The sequence below is a fragment of the Ruditapes philippinarum genome, unplaced genomic scaffold, assembly GCF_026571515.1.
Source record: "Ruditapes philippinarum isolate M1 unplaced genomic scaffold, ASM2657151v2 ctg4692_1_1_1_1, whole genome shotgun sequence".
In the NCBI taxonomy this organism is placed as follows: domain Eukaryota; kingdom Metazoa; phylum Mollusca; class Bivalvia; order Venerida; family Veneridae; genus Ruditapes; species Ruditapes philippinarum.
The window spans coordinates 168197-184106 of NW_026862804.1; the positions used below are offsets into that span (position 1 = coordinate 168197).

Sequence of the window (15910 nt, forward strand, 5' to 3'; positions counted from 1 at the left end):
ATAAATTTGTTACATGATACTCCAGTATAATACTATGATAATTTCTTCTGTTTAAAAGACTGTAAACGTTTAAGCTCAGTTTTAAAGAAGTATACATTCATATATTTCATATTGACCTCCTTTGATTGCTTTTTTTCTTTATTAATTCAAATGCAAACCCTTACAATCACATCATGTATGACAATGTTCATTAGTTCTAGCATTTTTATTTCAAGAGTGTTCTTTGGTTTTAGAATTTTGCGTAATTTTCTGGTAACAACCAGGGATGTTTAAAGATTACCCTCAGAGTGTCTTTCAGTCCGTTTGTCTGTTCGCTCCTAAACACTGTTTCCTAATGTCACTTTTAAAGAACTTGGAACTTTCCAACCATTTTACTTAAAAAAAGAAAACAAAAAGCTAAAATATCAGTTATACATATTAATCCTTAGAAAACTGAATCTTTTGATTATCAGTTGTATAAAAATAATTTCCTTACTAGGCAGGGAAACTTAACACATTACTATAATACAAACAAACTAAGAACTCAAAAATTTAAGTTCATTCATGTCATTTATTTATCAGCTGCATAACTGAATGGCCAATGACCATCCAGTATAATACTATGATAATTTCTTCTGTTTAAAAGACTGTAAATGTTTAAGCTCAGTTTAAAAGAAGTATACATTCATATATTTCATATTGACCTCCTTTGATTGCTTTTTTCTTTATTAATTCAAATGCAAAACCCTTACCGATAAAAGCCTATTGGTTATAGAAACATGTCATTATAACTTTCAAAACATTACACATATGCAAAAATGAACTACATTTGATTAGCATTTATCTTCTGTGAACCCTTTGAAATACAAAAAAATACTTTTTCCGACTGTTCATTTCAATAATGTTGCATAATGTTACAAATTAAATTGTAGACATTTTTAAAAACGTATACCTCTTTTAGTAACAATCCTTTGTCTGACTTTGAATGCGCCAATGTAACCAAGTTTGTTTTAAAATTTCAGATGGCACTTGTGTAGATAAGTGTGATGCTGGGTTTGAAAGGCAATTACCTGACTTTGTATGTACTGAAATGTGAGTGATTATTATCCTACACGTCGTTAAAGATAAATCATTTAAATGTGTATTTTTCATGATTTTGTAATCATTTTATCTAGAGACAAAATGATTCTGTATAAGAATTTGAAACATAAAATGCGGTTATTTAATAAATTGTTGAACATAAATATATATAGGTGTATATAATCTTACCTTAGCAAAAGACTGTAAAACTATTAGAATTATTTTTTTCACAATACCATTCTCTGCGTATCCTTAATTAATTCAGTAATGTATCTGTATAGCAATTCACGTTGTCTGTGTGTTATTCATTCATATTGGCGAAAGTTAAATAACAATTTAAATTCATTTATCTAGTATTTATTTTAAAGAGAACGGCTGATAACGAGAAAGGATTCGGGGTATCAAAAAGTCCCTGACCAAGGTACAAACAAGGATGCGGTGGATCAAAAAGCCCCTTTCATAGGTACGAATCATAACATACTTTTAAAGTATAGTCTCTCAAGACATACAATATGATTATTTTATATGTTAATAAATATTATAACCATAAAAATCTCGTATGCGTATGTACATTGTGACTCTGCATGTCAAACAACAATAATTATTACCGCTTTGGGTGTATGTACAATATACAACTATATAGTATATTATATATATAATATATTATTTATATCTAATTTATAGGAATTTCAAACTATATCATAATTGAACATTTTGTTTTAAAAAACAATTTAGATTAAAAATTGAGCTTTAAGGAATTTATTGTTTTATTTTATACTTTTGCGTGGATTACTGATTTATTCGTGAAACTTATATTTGATAATTTTACAGTGAATTTAAAATGTTATCAAAAAAACTTCACACCTCTCAACGACACAACTTTTAAAAATGGCGACCGCTTATATTACACAACGCCCGGTCTAATCGCCGTAAGAAGCGGACAAAGTCGATTGATGTGACTTTTTCTTCTACTAGAATTGTTTGTTTTTATTATTAAAACAAGCGCTTATTCATATTTTTTAATGAAATAAACAATATAATCACCATTTAACGTTGATTGTCGAACTTATTTTTCAGCCTAAGACTCTGTATTCATGAGGAATTTGTCTGAAATTGAGGCTACCAGTGGGGAAAACAGAAGTTAAAATTGAGGCATTTTCATTTAAACTTGTTTTTAAGCATACAATCAAAAGAAAATTTGTTTGTTTGTGTGTAAAATGTAATTTTATTTCATCTCGTGAACATTAAAAACAGAATTCTAACTCGTGGCTACGCCAGTCCTGAGAATACTGTTTTTTAAGCTCACTCGATGAAATAAAATTTCATGTTACACACAAACAAGCAATATCCTCTTTATATTTTAATTTATGAGGCGCTTAAGTGTTGAAGTATACTATGACATCAAATGTAAGTAACACTTGGTTGAACGTTTCAGTCAGTTGTCTAAAATACCGCTTTTCGTCCATGTATATTTCAGATACAGTGCGTACGTGCATTGTGCGTTTTATAATCATAAAAGCGTTTCCTACAGTGAAACTTGCCACTGGCTGTCCTGAAAAAGATACACCCAGCGCTAAAATTGGGCAGAAAAGCAGCCCCTTACGTACTATTATATAGTATCAAACGATAAACTAAAACAGAATATATACTTAGATAAATGTGCAAAAGAGGTCCGGAATGTTATATTTGTCCATTTTACAAATTGTTCAGCTACGTTATTTTCAGAACGCTTTTTTTACTAAACATATATAATGACGTACGTCACAGGCAAAAGTTTCGGACATCGGAAGAAAAAAATGACCAAAATAAAAAAAACATGTGTTGACCTTGAATGTGTCAAACACAAAAAAAACAACAACCCCCCCCAAAAAAAAAAAAAACAATGTGAAATATGACCCCCTAAAAATATACTATGACTAAAGAAAAGCCCTGAAAATCCAGATTCGAGCCAGCGAGCAAGGGGTTTTTCACGGGTCGTTGTGAAAACAATTGTCCAGACAATTAAAAAAAAACATTTATTGATATTTCACGTTTGTATGAAACTTCGAGACAAACCAAAATTCTCTAGCCTTTCCCGTTCATTACATTTCTAAAAGGAAACGAGCGCAGTCGTGATAAAATTCCAATGTAGACAAAATTGAAAATTGTAAGCGAAACAATAATATCCGAGAAATCCCAAACATGTTGGCCAATCAGAAGACTCGTTACAAAATACCGAACAACTGATTTTCAGTGGCGTTTAGAGAGCAATCGAAAGACCTTGGATAAATCTCGCGTGTATCAGATCTTACTGATGGTTGTGATATAAGTGATATTTTGATATTGAGGTGAACATTAAGTAGAATTTGTTGTTTGTTAAAGCAAAAACTCATTCAGCTATTAGGCTACTGTCTTATTGAGATGTCAAAACGTTTACAAATAGATATTCAAATAGATTTATTCGGATAAATTAGTAAAGCTAATTTTATTATATGTGAGTTCTTGGGCCATGGCAACAAAGCTTTACTAGATAAAGTTCAACTGAAATATCTAAAACATATACATGTATTCTGTATTCAATCAAGCACACCCAACTTACTTTATTGTATACTGTGACATGGATGTCAAGTATTTAAATCTGTAATGAATACAGATACAAAACATTATGATTTGTACATTTGTTAAGGAATTATTTCAAAAAGTGATGATAGATAATAATGTAATCTGATGTAATTCTTATAATTAAACCACAGTGTGTGCCTTGTTATAAAAATTCATCGCATGTTTAAAGTCTTCGCATCAATTACCATGTAAGTGAGGAGTTTTTTAGATTATGTAGTTCATGACGGATCTCTCTAACAAAGCATGTATTGGTACGATTATTGTTAATTAATATAAAACATATGATATGTCACAGATTGAAATTACAGGTTAATATCAGCTGTGGATTTAAACGTAAACATCGTCCATCTATGGGTGAATTACACAAAATAATGCTGAGTAGCAAATTGAAATCATCTTGTTCGGTCGTAAATGAACTCGACCAAGCCGATCATCTCGGTCACAAGCTTACTGTATCGGTTCAAATAATCCTTATGGTCTATGAAAAAATTATCAACAGAGTTTTATGACAAAATACAAATGAAAACACTAGTGTGTATTAATCACTATTACGTAGGGTAATACTTTAACAGAATGGTTGGTGCTTTAAACATATAGATACCTTTCTACATGAGCTGTGTTGTCCTATACACTTACGTTTTTGTTTTAGCAGAGACTGTACAATTGGTATCATCCATAGACAGGGTTTCTATGGTTTCATTCAAGCATCACTGGGGTCAGATTACACCGTACCAGGAATAAGTGGGTGTAAATTTATTTAAAGCACCAAATTATAAGCTTACAGGAATGCTACGCCAATAAATCAAAGTGACCAGCAAGATTCAAATGCCACAATGATAAGGTCAAGTCAAAGTTAGCTTCTTTAACCTTTTAAATTAAAGGTGGCCCGATATCTAAGTTGGTTACACCACTGATTATCACTCCTGAAGTCCCGGGTTCAATCATGGGTTACACCCTTGGGATTTTTCATAGACACTTTCAGTGTTTCCCACCTACCTAGAGGTGTACTGGTAAGAAATCCAGGTAATCCTCGCATGTATAAGTGGTTTATGCATGGCATGTAAAAGAACCAAGGGGTCTATTCAAGAGCTCGGGACTGGTTCCCGGATTATCTTGTATAACATAGCTGTCTCTCAATTCAATTAAGTGTATACCTGCTTAGTGTTATATTAAACGATTTTGAAGCAGTGTGATTAAGATGTAGATGTATATTTCCAAATAATGTAAAACCAACAAAAACATGTTTCTATCATAATCATCTATAGACCTTTAATCAAATTTCCACTTGGCAGGTCATTACAGTTAGGTAATATACATCACTTATGAAGAAAGAAACAAAACATCTCCACTAAGACCTGGAAATACTATATTCCCAGCTTAGAAATGGGTTTCATTATGACATTGCCCATCTTCTCTTCGCAATATTCTTTAACAATCATTTCTGAGGGGTACATATATACCCGTCAAATACCAAATATTAAAATAAAGCTTCTTTCAAATATATCGAAACACAAATCACCAAAACAGTTGTACAAACACTCATTTTATCAATAATTAATTTTATTAATCTCAAGTTAGTAATTTACTGTTTATTATCTTTCACTCCTTTTTCTTGCTGACAATTTGGGCGGCCCAAAATGTAATTTTAAATAGCTATATATACAACTCAAAATTTGCTACGGATCACCTTTTTGACATTGCATATTTCAGTCCTATTATCATCATATAAAAATCATATTTTCGCTAACGATACAGCGGTACGGTGACCTAATAATCGTGTACTTAAGTTATCGATTTGTCATGTACATCTTGCACGATAAGCACGTGGAAAAGCATACCAATAGAAATTTGGTGTTTTATGGACATGTGCTTTCACTAAAACGTGTACAAGCAGCAAGACTTCTCTCGTTTTATTGTTAAACTGTGTTCGAAATTTGCAAACTATGGCAAATCGACAGGTTACACGTTGTCATAGTGAAGATAAGATGAACAGGGTAATTAAAATGTTGGAGGCTGGCCATAGACAAAGGCACGAAGCCATGTCCTTGGGATGTGGAACCGATTCCAAATGACAGGAAATGTCTTGCAGGACCACGCCGGAGGTCGGGAACGTTCAACGACTTTAACCTAGGACCGATTTATCGTCATTCAGGCCAGGCGCCAATGGCTCTCGACGCTACGACCTTACGTAAAGACTTCCAGGATGCAACTGGTGTACGTGTAAACACACACAATGTTAGAAACAGGTTGCATGATGCTGGGTTGAGGTCACAGAGGTCAGCAATTCGCATTCCTTTGACACAACGCCATATTCAAGAGCGTTTGCAAATGGCGCAGACTTATGTCATATGGATATTTAATGATTTGACCCGGTCCTCTTCACTGAGTCAAGTTTTTGTGTTGACTTTACGGACAGACGGGCTAGGGTTTGGAGAAGTCCAAATGAACGCTTAGCTTCAGCATGCGTTGCAAAACACGACCGTTTTGGTGGGGTTCAATCATTGTGTGGGTGGGAATGAGCGCTAAGGGGAAAAAGAACCTACACATCATTGGAGACGGTACACTGATGGCAGAAAGGCACGTCAATGAAATCTAAGACATCCATGCACGCACGTACGCTGGCGCACTCGGCCCTTTTTCATTCTTATGGATGACAACGCCCTTTCACACAGAGCCCACATCACAAACCGATATCTTGAGGAGGCAACTATAGTCCGCATGGATTGGCCAGCGAGGTCCCCTGATTTAAATCCAATTGAGCATGCTTCGGATATGCTGTAGAAAACCATTTCTTCTCGCCACGTCCACCCAACAACACTTCAGGAGCTAAGACATGCCGTCATAGAGGAATGCGTGCAGATTCCTTATTACAAGGTCCGCAGGCTCATCAGCAGCATGAGGCGGCGACGCCAGGCGGTAATCAATGCCAGCGGATACCATACTCGGTATTAAACACCCTACGCTAACCATTTTCCGCAACAGGCTCACGTCTAGGAACACTTCCATTGTCATTATGTTCATAAAAATCAATTCCTAACTAATTATATTCAAGTCCTTGTAATCAATTGTCACATTTAGTACAAATACACAAAAGTAACGCACTGTACTTAGCAATTTGAGTAGTATATATCAAAGTATTCAATAAAATTCTAAGGCTCGAGTGAATGACACCCCGAAATTTTATCCCTTACAGGTATGAAAGGAGAATATGATAGGTCATGGAATGTGCTGGCCGGCCAGTCTTATATTTTTGGTTTTCCTTTGCGTAAAATATCTTATTTTTACGTTCGCCGCTATGACTATCATTAATTTCCTAAAGACTCTTCCATTTATGTTATTCTTGTTTACGCCGAAAACGGTGTAGAACTAATAGAACCGCTTACACATCTTCTCCCCTAAATAGTGAACAGTTCTGACACGTGACATACTCCCCCACTATATTGAAATTCGTCCTCGAATTTCTAATGTGTAAAGAGAACAATGTGAAGTTGAACTCGGAGCTTATACCATCACGGTCCCATGTTGGGCGCCAAATGTCACAAGGTGAGAAAAATGTGCAGCCTGACCGGGACTCGAACGCGGGACCCTCGGAATACCGTACCGCGGCTCTACCGGTCGCTTACACATCTTCTCCCCTAAATAATGAACAGATCTGAACCGTGACACTTAAGGTATCTAACATAATTTTACACTTAAAACCTTGGGCGTATATGTAAAACATATTTTTTTTCAGAAGTGCGCTTGCAGAGGCCGTACCCGTTGTGTGGTTAGGGCAAAAGTACGCACTTTTTAGCCAGACATTTTTGTTGAAATTTATTTGATAAGGACATTTGATATTTATTCTAAATACCTAGTGTCAAGCTATCATGAAGTCAAATCGGTAAAATATCGCGGCCTTAACTTGTTAATGATACTGTTTTGAACCTTCTAATACACTGAACGTTTAGAACCGTTTTATTTTGCATGCTTTCTAGCGTTTTAAGGGGCGCTTTTATGGCTTAGCGTTTATCGTCTTGCCAACATATGTATATTTTGTTCGTTAAAGCGTGCGTGTAACATTCCTTAAATGTAAACGTGTGTATGTGTTTTTCTGAACATGCATTTTTCCGCTTAAACCGAAACGTTCATCCTATTGTAAATTATTACCTTTTAATTTGCTTTTGTTGTTTTTATTAGTATAATTAGTATTCATTTTTTATTGATGGATTGTTCTTTTATTTACTTTCATGTTTACAGTCGCCGGCATTATAATATCGGTTGTCAGTGCTGTGACTCTTGGTCTTTGTCTACTAGTATATAAATGTAAGTTGTGTTTTTTTTTTCATGTATAAATCTGACGATATATAAAGCAAATAAAAACGTTCATTTATATTAATCTTAGAAAATATATAACTGATGGTATCTTTGTTGCCTCAATAGCCATGTGTTAGCGTATACAACTGTAACAAGACAAGGTCCATAGTTTATGTAATACAAAAAAACAAACACATTTTATTTTATTAGTCCCCTACCGGTTTAACCGGAGGGGACTTTAGGTTTACCCTCCGTCCGTCTGTCCGTCCGTCTGTCCGTCCGTCCGTCTGTCTGTCAGTCCGTCCGTCCACAAAACTGGATCCCGCAATAACGCAAAAAGTACTGAAAATATTTTTATGAAACTTGATATATGGGTAGATGGCAGTCTGGAAATTATGCACATCTTTTTTTTCTTCCTATGTTGATAATTCTGGTTGCTATGGCAACAAATAGCCTGAATTTCATGATTTCTGATTTAAATTTTTCAGCTTTTTCACTATAAGTTCTTTATTTCTTAAGGTGTTTACATCAAACTTTGAATATAAGTTTCTGGTCATCAACCACATCATATGTGACAAGGTTTACAACTCTAGCACAAAAATAATCAGTATTACATCCCTTGAAATTTTTATGAAAAAAAAGTTGTCTTTTTTAAATAACTTCTTTATTTCCTAATGTATCTACTTCAAACTTCATATATATGTTTCTTATTATCACTCAACATTTTTGAGAAGGTTAAATACTCTAGCAAGACTATTTCAAGAATTATGTCCCCCTTGAACTAAATTTTTTTTCGAGAAATTGATATTTTTCACTCCAACTTCTTCATTCCTTATAGGATTTACTTTAAAATCCCACATAGTAATAATATGACCCTTATTCCCGATGCGACTCACTTAGCGTTCATCACAATCCTACAAACCCTAAATGATTTAGCTGGCATATTATATTTATTGCCAGAAATTTAATAGCCGAGAGATAGGATGCAATAATTGAGTTATTTCCAACTAGCAAACATATGATAAAGTCCTTGATAACAGAATTATTGTTCTTCAAGAACGGCTACTGTGTCCAAGAATGTAGAACAGTCATTTCTATCCTTAGAGTTTTAAATATTACCCCATGAAATTGAATAAAATTAGATAACAGAACTGCTAATATAATATATTGTACAACCTATTTAAAAGTACAATGCGATTTTATATGTTGTTTTCCTACCACTTGACTGCAATGATATGAGCATGCACAGAAACAATGTAAGAAAGATTATCAATCATTTAAGGAAAGAAATAAATAAACTGTAGATATCTTTTTTAACAGATAGACGCCATCCAAATATTGTCAAAGAAGACGATTCACTTATACTCGAAGTTGTGTCCACAAAAATTGACAAAGGTCAGGTTTGATATATTCATTTAAATATGATATGTACTTACTAATGTCATTTTAATTTTAGTCTTTGGCGGAGAAGGAGTTTGGACTAAATAACACACAAAAAGGTATTTAATCAAGAATGTTTTAAAGTTTGCAAACTATTATGAAACAAAGAAAAACCTCAACATACAATGTATGTTTGATTGACACAAGCGTGTGTCTCCAATGCAACACAGCAAATATCTTAGTGCCAGATATAAGATATTTTGAAAGTGTGTGTTTTTGTTCTTCATTTTCCTTAATAATGTCTTCATTATATTACTTTTTCTAATTTTCTGGTGTCTGTGTCCTTTGTTATCAATGTATTTTAAAATAAGCAGGAACAAAACAATGTTTTTAATTTCAATTTGTGATTACTAATTAATTTCGATACTTTTATTTAAAATAAACTGAATGTAGATTTGTAGACTTAACACATAAAATTATTAAAATGAATCTGATGTTGGCACAGAAATCTTTGCAAAACAAGGTTGGAAAACAACAAAAATGTGACGTTTTTTTCAAAATCTCTTAATAATGTCTTTGTGAAATTAATGTTCTATTATTTTGCTGTTGTTTGATGTATATGTTTTTGTTACCGATGTATTATAAAATAAACATGAACAATCCTATGTTTTTGTATATTAATGTGTGATTACTAAATTATGTCTATTGTCTATATCTTGATAAGAAACAAACTGCATTACAGATGGAACAAATGAAACAGAAACTGATGTTGACGCTATACCTGTATATGAACTTTGCGAAAAAGGTTGGAAAACAAGTTTTTGTTGTATTGTCTATTTTAAAAGAAATACCTATTGTCATTTAATATGTATAAATTAGATATATTACTAATGAGTTTATGGTGCCTGAAGACAATAAAATATAGGGATATTCCGAATATCTTGTACAAATACTGAAACAAATACCATGTGAAGTACTAGTAAATGTAAACGATATAAAGCAAATGCAAATTATTATCAATTATCAATTTAAGCATGTGTATCTTTACTGGCTCAACTTCAGAATTTATTATTTTTTAAACATCAGACCTTTTAAATTCTTTGATATCTAAAATATTTCTCATTGTGTGAGTAATATACCTGAATGCTTCTCTCGGTGATATTTTCATGGTTAATTGTATGATTTATACCTTTGGTACTGAAAGGAGGATAATTTGAGCATGTTTGTTTCCTTTTTATAGCTTTAATGTGTTTCCTACAAACAATATTGTTGACGTATTGACTGTCGTTTTTACAGGCCAAAACAATCAAAACAGTGAAAATGAAGATGATGATGATAATGCTGAAACAAAACTACTTCAACACCATGAAACTTATACACACATTGCTGTTATATCTCCTGTTGAATCAAAGATCAATGGTCTGTCACATTTCATATCTTATGATTTATCTATTATTATGTGTTCTTGATGTTTTTTGTTTTATCATTTGTGTCAGAATTCATAAAAGACCTTAAGATGATTCTTAACATTATCACGTGTTAATGCATTTTTCATAATATGTAATGTTAGCTCCAAAATATCATTGTTTTATTTCTAACATCATGTGTAATCATTAAAATTTGACCATAAATTAATTTTAAAGTCAATAATTAATAACCTATATGCTTGTTTAAAGATTACAAAGAGATAAGACATTTAGAAACAAGATTACAACAAAGAACAAGGGAAAGTGTTCAGGGAGCTGGAGATTCTGAGATAACACAGGGTAAAACTGATGAAAATATTTTTATGGATAAATAAAGTTAAGAACTAGACACAATAGTTTTAAATGTCCAACAAATGTGATCTAAATTAAAATACCAATAAGAAAGGAATAAAAAAAAACACGTGCTCTATTTACATTCGCAAAGAAAATAGAAAAACTAGTCTCATTATTGGAAGATCATTGCTGCTGCATTTTGCTATAAAACATTATTAATAGAATTTGCAGAATACAGTGTTTTTTTTTGTGTTTTTTTTCTTTTTATTTGAAAGTCAAGTGGCAGTACTGTATTTTATTAGTCTTTTAAACATGTTTATTTCTCTTAAATTTAAAAGCGAGAAAGAAACACTCATACAGTTTCTGTTATCAATTTTTCATGTAGCAAAGGACCAAGAAAACAACACACACGAGCTTCAGTTAAGAGAAGGGGTAGAGAAACAAACATTGTCTCTCAAAGTGCTAGGTGAGGGTTAATTTTATATTATTTATTGTTTGTTTAAAAATGAGATTTTAAACAATTGGACTTTGTTAATTTTCTGTAAACTATTAGATGTTTAGATGCCGAGTCGTTAAGGTCTTTATCTTCACACGTCGGTGGCTATACTCAGGTGCCTTTTCTAGCGGAAGGACATCTGAGGTATTCCTCCACCATTAAAGCTTGAAAGTCGCCATATAACCTATAATGTGTTTGTGCGACGTAAAATCCAACGTGTTTATAACGGAGATGTAAATAATTGCCGTTAAAGATGTAATAATACAAAACTAATTGAATTTTATAGACTTTATATCATTTAGATATATAACTGCGTTGGACGGTTCTGATGTTTACGGAAATGAAATAAAAGAAAAAAAGAAGCTACAAATTACCTTTTTTACAATAATTAAAAATATCAAAGGACTCGTTTCTGTTGTGACAACCAGCTGAGATAAACGCCATATCCTAGGTAATTTACGATTTTGACACGTTTTGAATAGCCTTTACGTTTTTATTTATTATGATTTTGTTCTATTGTTATCTTTTCAATTCACTGATTTTCAAATTCTGTTGCATATTTTGCCATTTTTAAATACACAAAACGGACAATTTATTTCACAGTTTAGGAACGAGCGTGCACCCGAGTAGAGTGTAGCATATAGTATCATACTGACAGCAAGTTATTTAGAAGTCTCACTTATAATTTATAAGTAAAACTGTTCTCCAGCAGTTACTTTCAGCATTCTTCCCTTGGCTCTAGCTTCATTTCATGCAGCAAACAAAAGACAACAAATATGTATATTTAACATTAAAAGAAGAAATACAAGTCCTCCAAAAATACTAAATACAATTAATGATAAGGACAAACTAAAAATCCAGTATTTGATATATTCATCCTTGGTGATTTCAACTCGATCCCTGTGGCTGAGTTGTTGTCTATAATGCTTGAGGTATCAAAATTGTAACCACCGTTTATCCTTGCGTTATCGTTAAAGGCGACTAAATTGGTTTTTATAAATGTAGTATTTGCATTTCTTAGCTCTAGCATGTGTGGTGGTTTTGACTCCTGGTGTTGCTTTGAAAGTATTTTACACTCGAGAGTTAGCCAACATTATCTTTCATGTTTCTGTGCCATATGTTGGTGCGCCGTAAAACCAAGCAAACAAACAAATTTTAATTCTATTAGTTCATTTGTGTTTTAATTACGAATTCAAAATTAAATTACTTTTTAAGACAGTATTATCAATACTTTAAAACACATTAATCAATAAAAAATAAAATATGATAAAATTTAAACAGTTAAATACATGTACTCAAATTTTTTTTTTTTCAATAACAGGTTTCATCAACTTTAAGTTGTTTACAATGCACATTATATTATGTTTTTTTTTTTACAAAATAACATTTATCTTTTTGTTATAAAAGGGGCTTATAAAGAATATCGTTCTATTTGTAGTAATATCAGCTGATTAGCTAGTTTATAATGTATGCACATTGCGCATGCTCAATAACATGTCTAGCCAGTACCTCGATGGTAGGGATTTTAGAAGAATAAATTTACATCTTGTAGAGTATACACGTGTTTGTGTTATATCACTATTTTGTGAAGTCTACTTGATTAATATAACTCCCAACAACAAAATACTATTGATGTTATTCATTAAAGCAGCTGACATCCTGAAGATAAAATGCGTCTTGCTGATGTTTCAAAATCCCCTCTCAAAAACATAATATTGTTGAAAGAAATCGAAATGACACTTCAAAATATTCATATTTTAACATTATTGCTCTGAAAACAAACAGTTCGCTCTTCCACCAACGGGAAATACCTTCTTTTATTATACCACGGAATTCTTTCATCCGGGTTTTGTTCTAGTATCAGGTGGTCGTACAGGACAATATCGTGACCTGTGCTCCGGAACGCACGGAATCCGGGATTTTATCAAACATATAGGGATACGAATAACTGCTTTTGTTTTTATATTTGTAGTAATTCATGGCACTAAAATTATTAATTGATTAATTATTTTATTTATATGATGACCAATTAATCGATTTAACCTTAAGCTTGAAATGTGATAGGGGCCTACTAAATGACAAAAAATTGATAAACGATCCCGGACATACCGGATACCGAGATTTTTTTCGGACCTCTGTTGTGAACGTGACGGCGTTAAATGAATTATCTTCTTTTATTGGCGTCCGCGCCGAAGCGCGGCGCCCTTTATGGAATGAAATCAGATTTGTGAAAGGGCGACAGCAACTTCTCGAGCCTTTTAGTCGGTCATAATAAAAGCCGATCATTCCGATCGGTATGAGGGTGCTTGATTATTATTAATTAAAAATGAAATGTCGCGATATGTACAATGAAAAGCGAACTGGAGAATTTCGCAATGCAAACATTTTCAAATGAAATAACCTTTTCCGTCTCTTCGGGTTTTTCTTATTTATTATTTTGTAGTACACAGTGGGTTATTATGGTATGTTAAAATAGAATGATGAGTTGATGACCTAAACATTCCGAAAATCTATTTATAGAGGGATGTACTGCTATCGGTAATTCCCGGTCTCTCCCCGGGATTTACTAGTTTGTTTGTTTGGATTTTTACGGCACGTCAACACATAACTGGCCACATCGTGCCGAATGCCATAATAGGCCCAAAACATCATGTAAAAAATTGTAAATGACAATAGAAACGAGCCAATCAGATCCCAGAACACAAGCTCATCTCCTTCAAACAACCAATCATGTTTTTTGATGGAATTGCACCAAAAAGCTCCCCGAGCGAATTTACAGAACAAAATCTATTACGGGCCCGTGAAAAATCATGACATTCAAGAAGAAAATGCTTGACAGCAAAATTTTCACTACAACCCACACAGAAAGGGGCACTGTCATTTGTGAGGAGATAAGAGTGGGCAACTTTAGCGTGTCCAACCCGGCATCGAAGAAGAACTGTTCGATCACGGCGGCCTGACAGAGACAGAGATGGTGACACACCAAGAGATGGGCCCATATCGTGAAGCCCATCAAAAACGGCATTGTCCCAATTTGCCCTCCATTCAGCCGACACGAGTCCATTTATAGCCGGTCCAAAACCACAAGCAGGCAACAACAAGTCAGCCCTTTGAAAATTCAATGATTGTTTAGCCAAAGCATCCACCCCTTCACCTCCTCGCACTCCCACACGGCCCGGAATCCAATATAACCTAACACACCTCGTCCCTAGTACATCATGAAATCGTAAAAGAAGCCTCCCCACCATGATATTGTCAGATTTCCCATTTTTAATGGATACCAAAACAGAAAGCGAGTCAGAAAATATCACAAACCCATCGTGGGCACGCTGTGCTATGTATGACAATGCTAAATCGATAGCCCCCGCTTCAGCAGCAAAAACCGATGCACCATCTGGCAACCTCACACCAGATGCAAAACTATTCTCAAACACAGCCGCACCCACCCTGCAACCCTCCCCCGAACCGTCCGTACAAATATGTATAAAATCTTCATGTTCCCCCCCCCCAACTGCTAGAAACTTCTCCCCGAAATATTCAGGTGAATCCGATGCCCCTCCCATACTTGAAAGGCCAACATCCATTTCCGGGGAATCACAAGTCCAAGGTGGAACATCCCCATCGTCATCCTGAAGGACACTGTCTGGATCAATCCTAAGTTTATCTAAATCATCCCCCAAACGAAGGCCCAATGGTCCAACCACCTTTGGCCTGTTAACAAATTTTTCAGCACAACTTGGCTTGAAAACAATACTTTTAGCTGGATCCCTCCTACTAGATGAAACTCCAGCTGCATATTGAAGTGCCAGCCCCCCACGACGAAGACAAAGCGATGGCTCCCCAGCCTTCGCATACAGACCCTCCACAGGTGAGGCGCGAAAAGCACCTAAAGCCAAACGCAAACCCTGGTGATGCATGGCATCCAGCATTTGAAGATATGACCCTCCCGCAGACCCATACACCACAGAACCACAATCTAACCCTGATCGGACAAGACCCCTGCATAACCTCAGCAATGCGGAAGAATTTGATCCCCAACCTGTGCCCGATAAGACCCCAAGCAAATCCAAAGCCTTCAGGCATTTAGCCTTCAAATGCCCAATATGTGGTACAAAAGAAAGTTTTTCATCAAATATAACTCCCAGAAACCTAGCTTCATCAACCACTGGAATTCCAGAACCAGACATGCAAAGTTCAGGGTCACCATGCTGCCCTCGCAGTCGGCAGAAATGAACACATTGAGCCCCTGACCCTGAAAACCCAAACCCACCCTCCACTGCCCACCTCTGAACCCCATCCAAATCCTGCTGAAGCCGCCGTT

General features: G+C 34.4%; 1 protein-coding gene across 1 annotated transcript in view; it reads left to right on the forward strand.

Moving 5' to 3' along the window:
* LOC132720270 (uncharacterized) overlaps nucleotides 1-15910 on the forward strand; it is a 74689-nt gene that overhangs the window by 48445 nt on the left and 10334 nt on the right. Inside the window, exons 5-12 of the mRNA XM_060704362.1 lie at nucleotides 1002-1071; nucleotides 1428-1522; nucleotides 7897-7962; nucleotides 9274-9348; nucleotides 10076-10138; nucleotides 10630-10752; nucleotides 11010-11099; nucleotides 11479-11559. Of these exons, the coding sequence (XP_060560345.1) occupies nucleotides 1002-1071; nucleotides 1428-1522; nucleotides 7897-7962; nucleotides 9274-9348; nucleotides 10076-10138; nucleotides 10630-10752; nucleotides 11010-11099; nucleotides 11479-11559 (663 nt within the window). The remainder of the gene's footprint in view (nucleotides 1-1001; nucleotides 1072-1427; nucleotides 1523-7896; nucleotides 7963-9273; nucleotides 9349-10075; nucleotides 10139-10629; nucleotides 10753-11009; nucleotides 11100-11478; nucleotides 11560-15910) is intronic.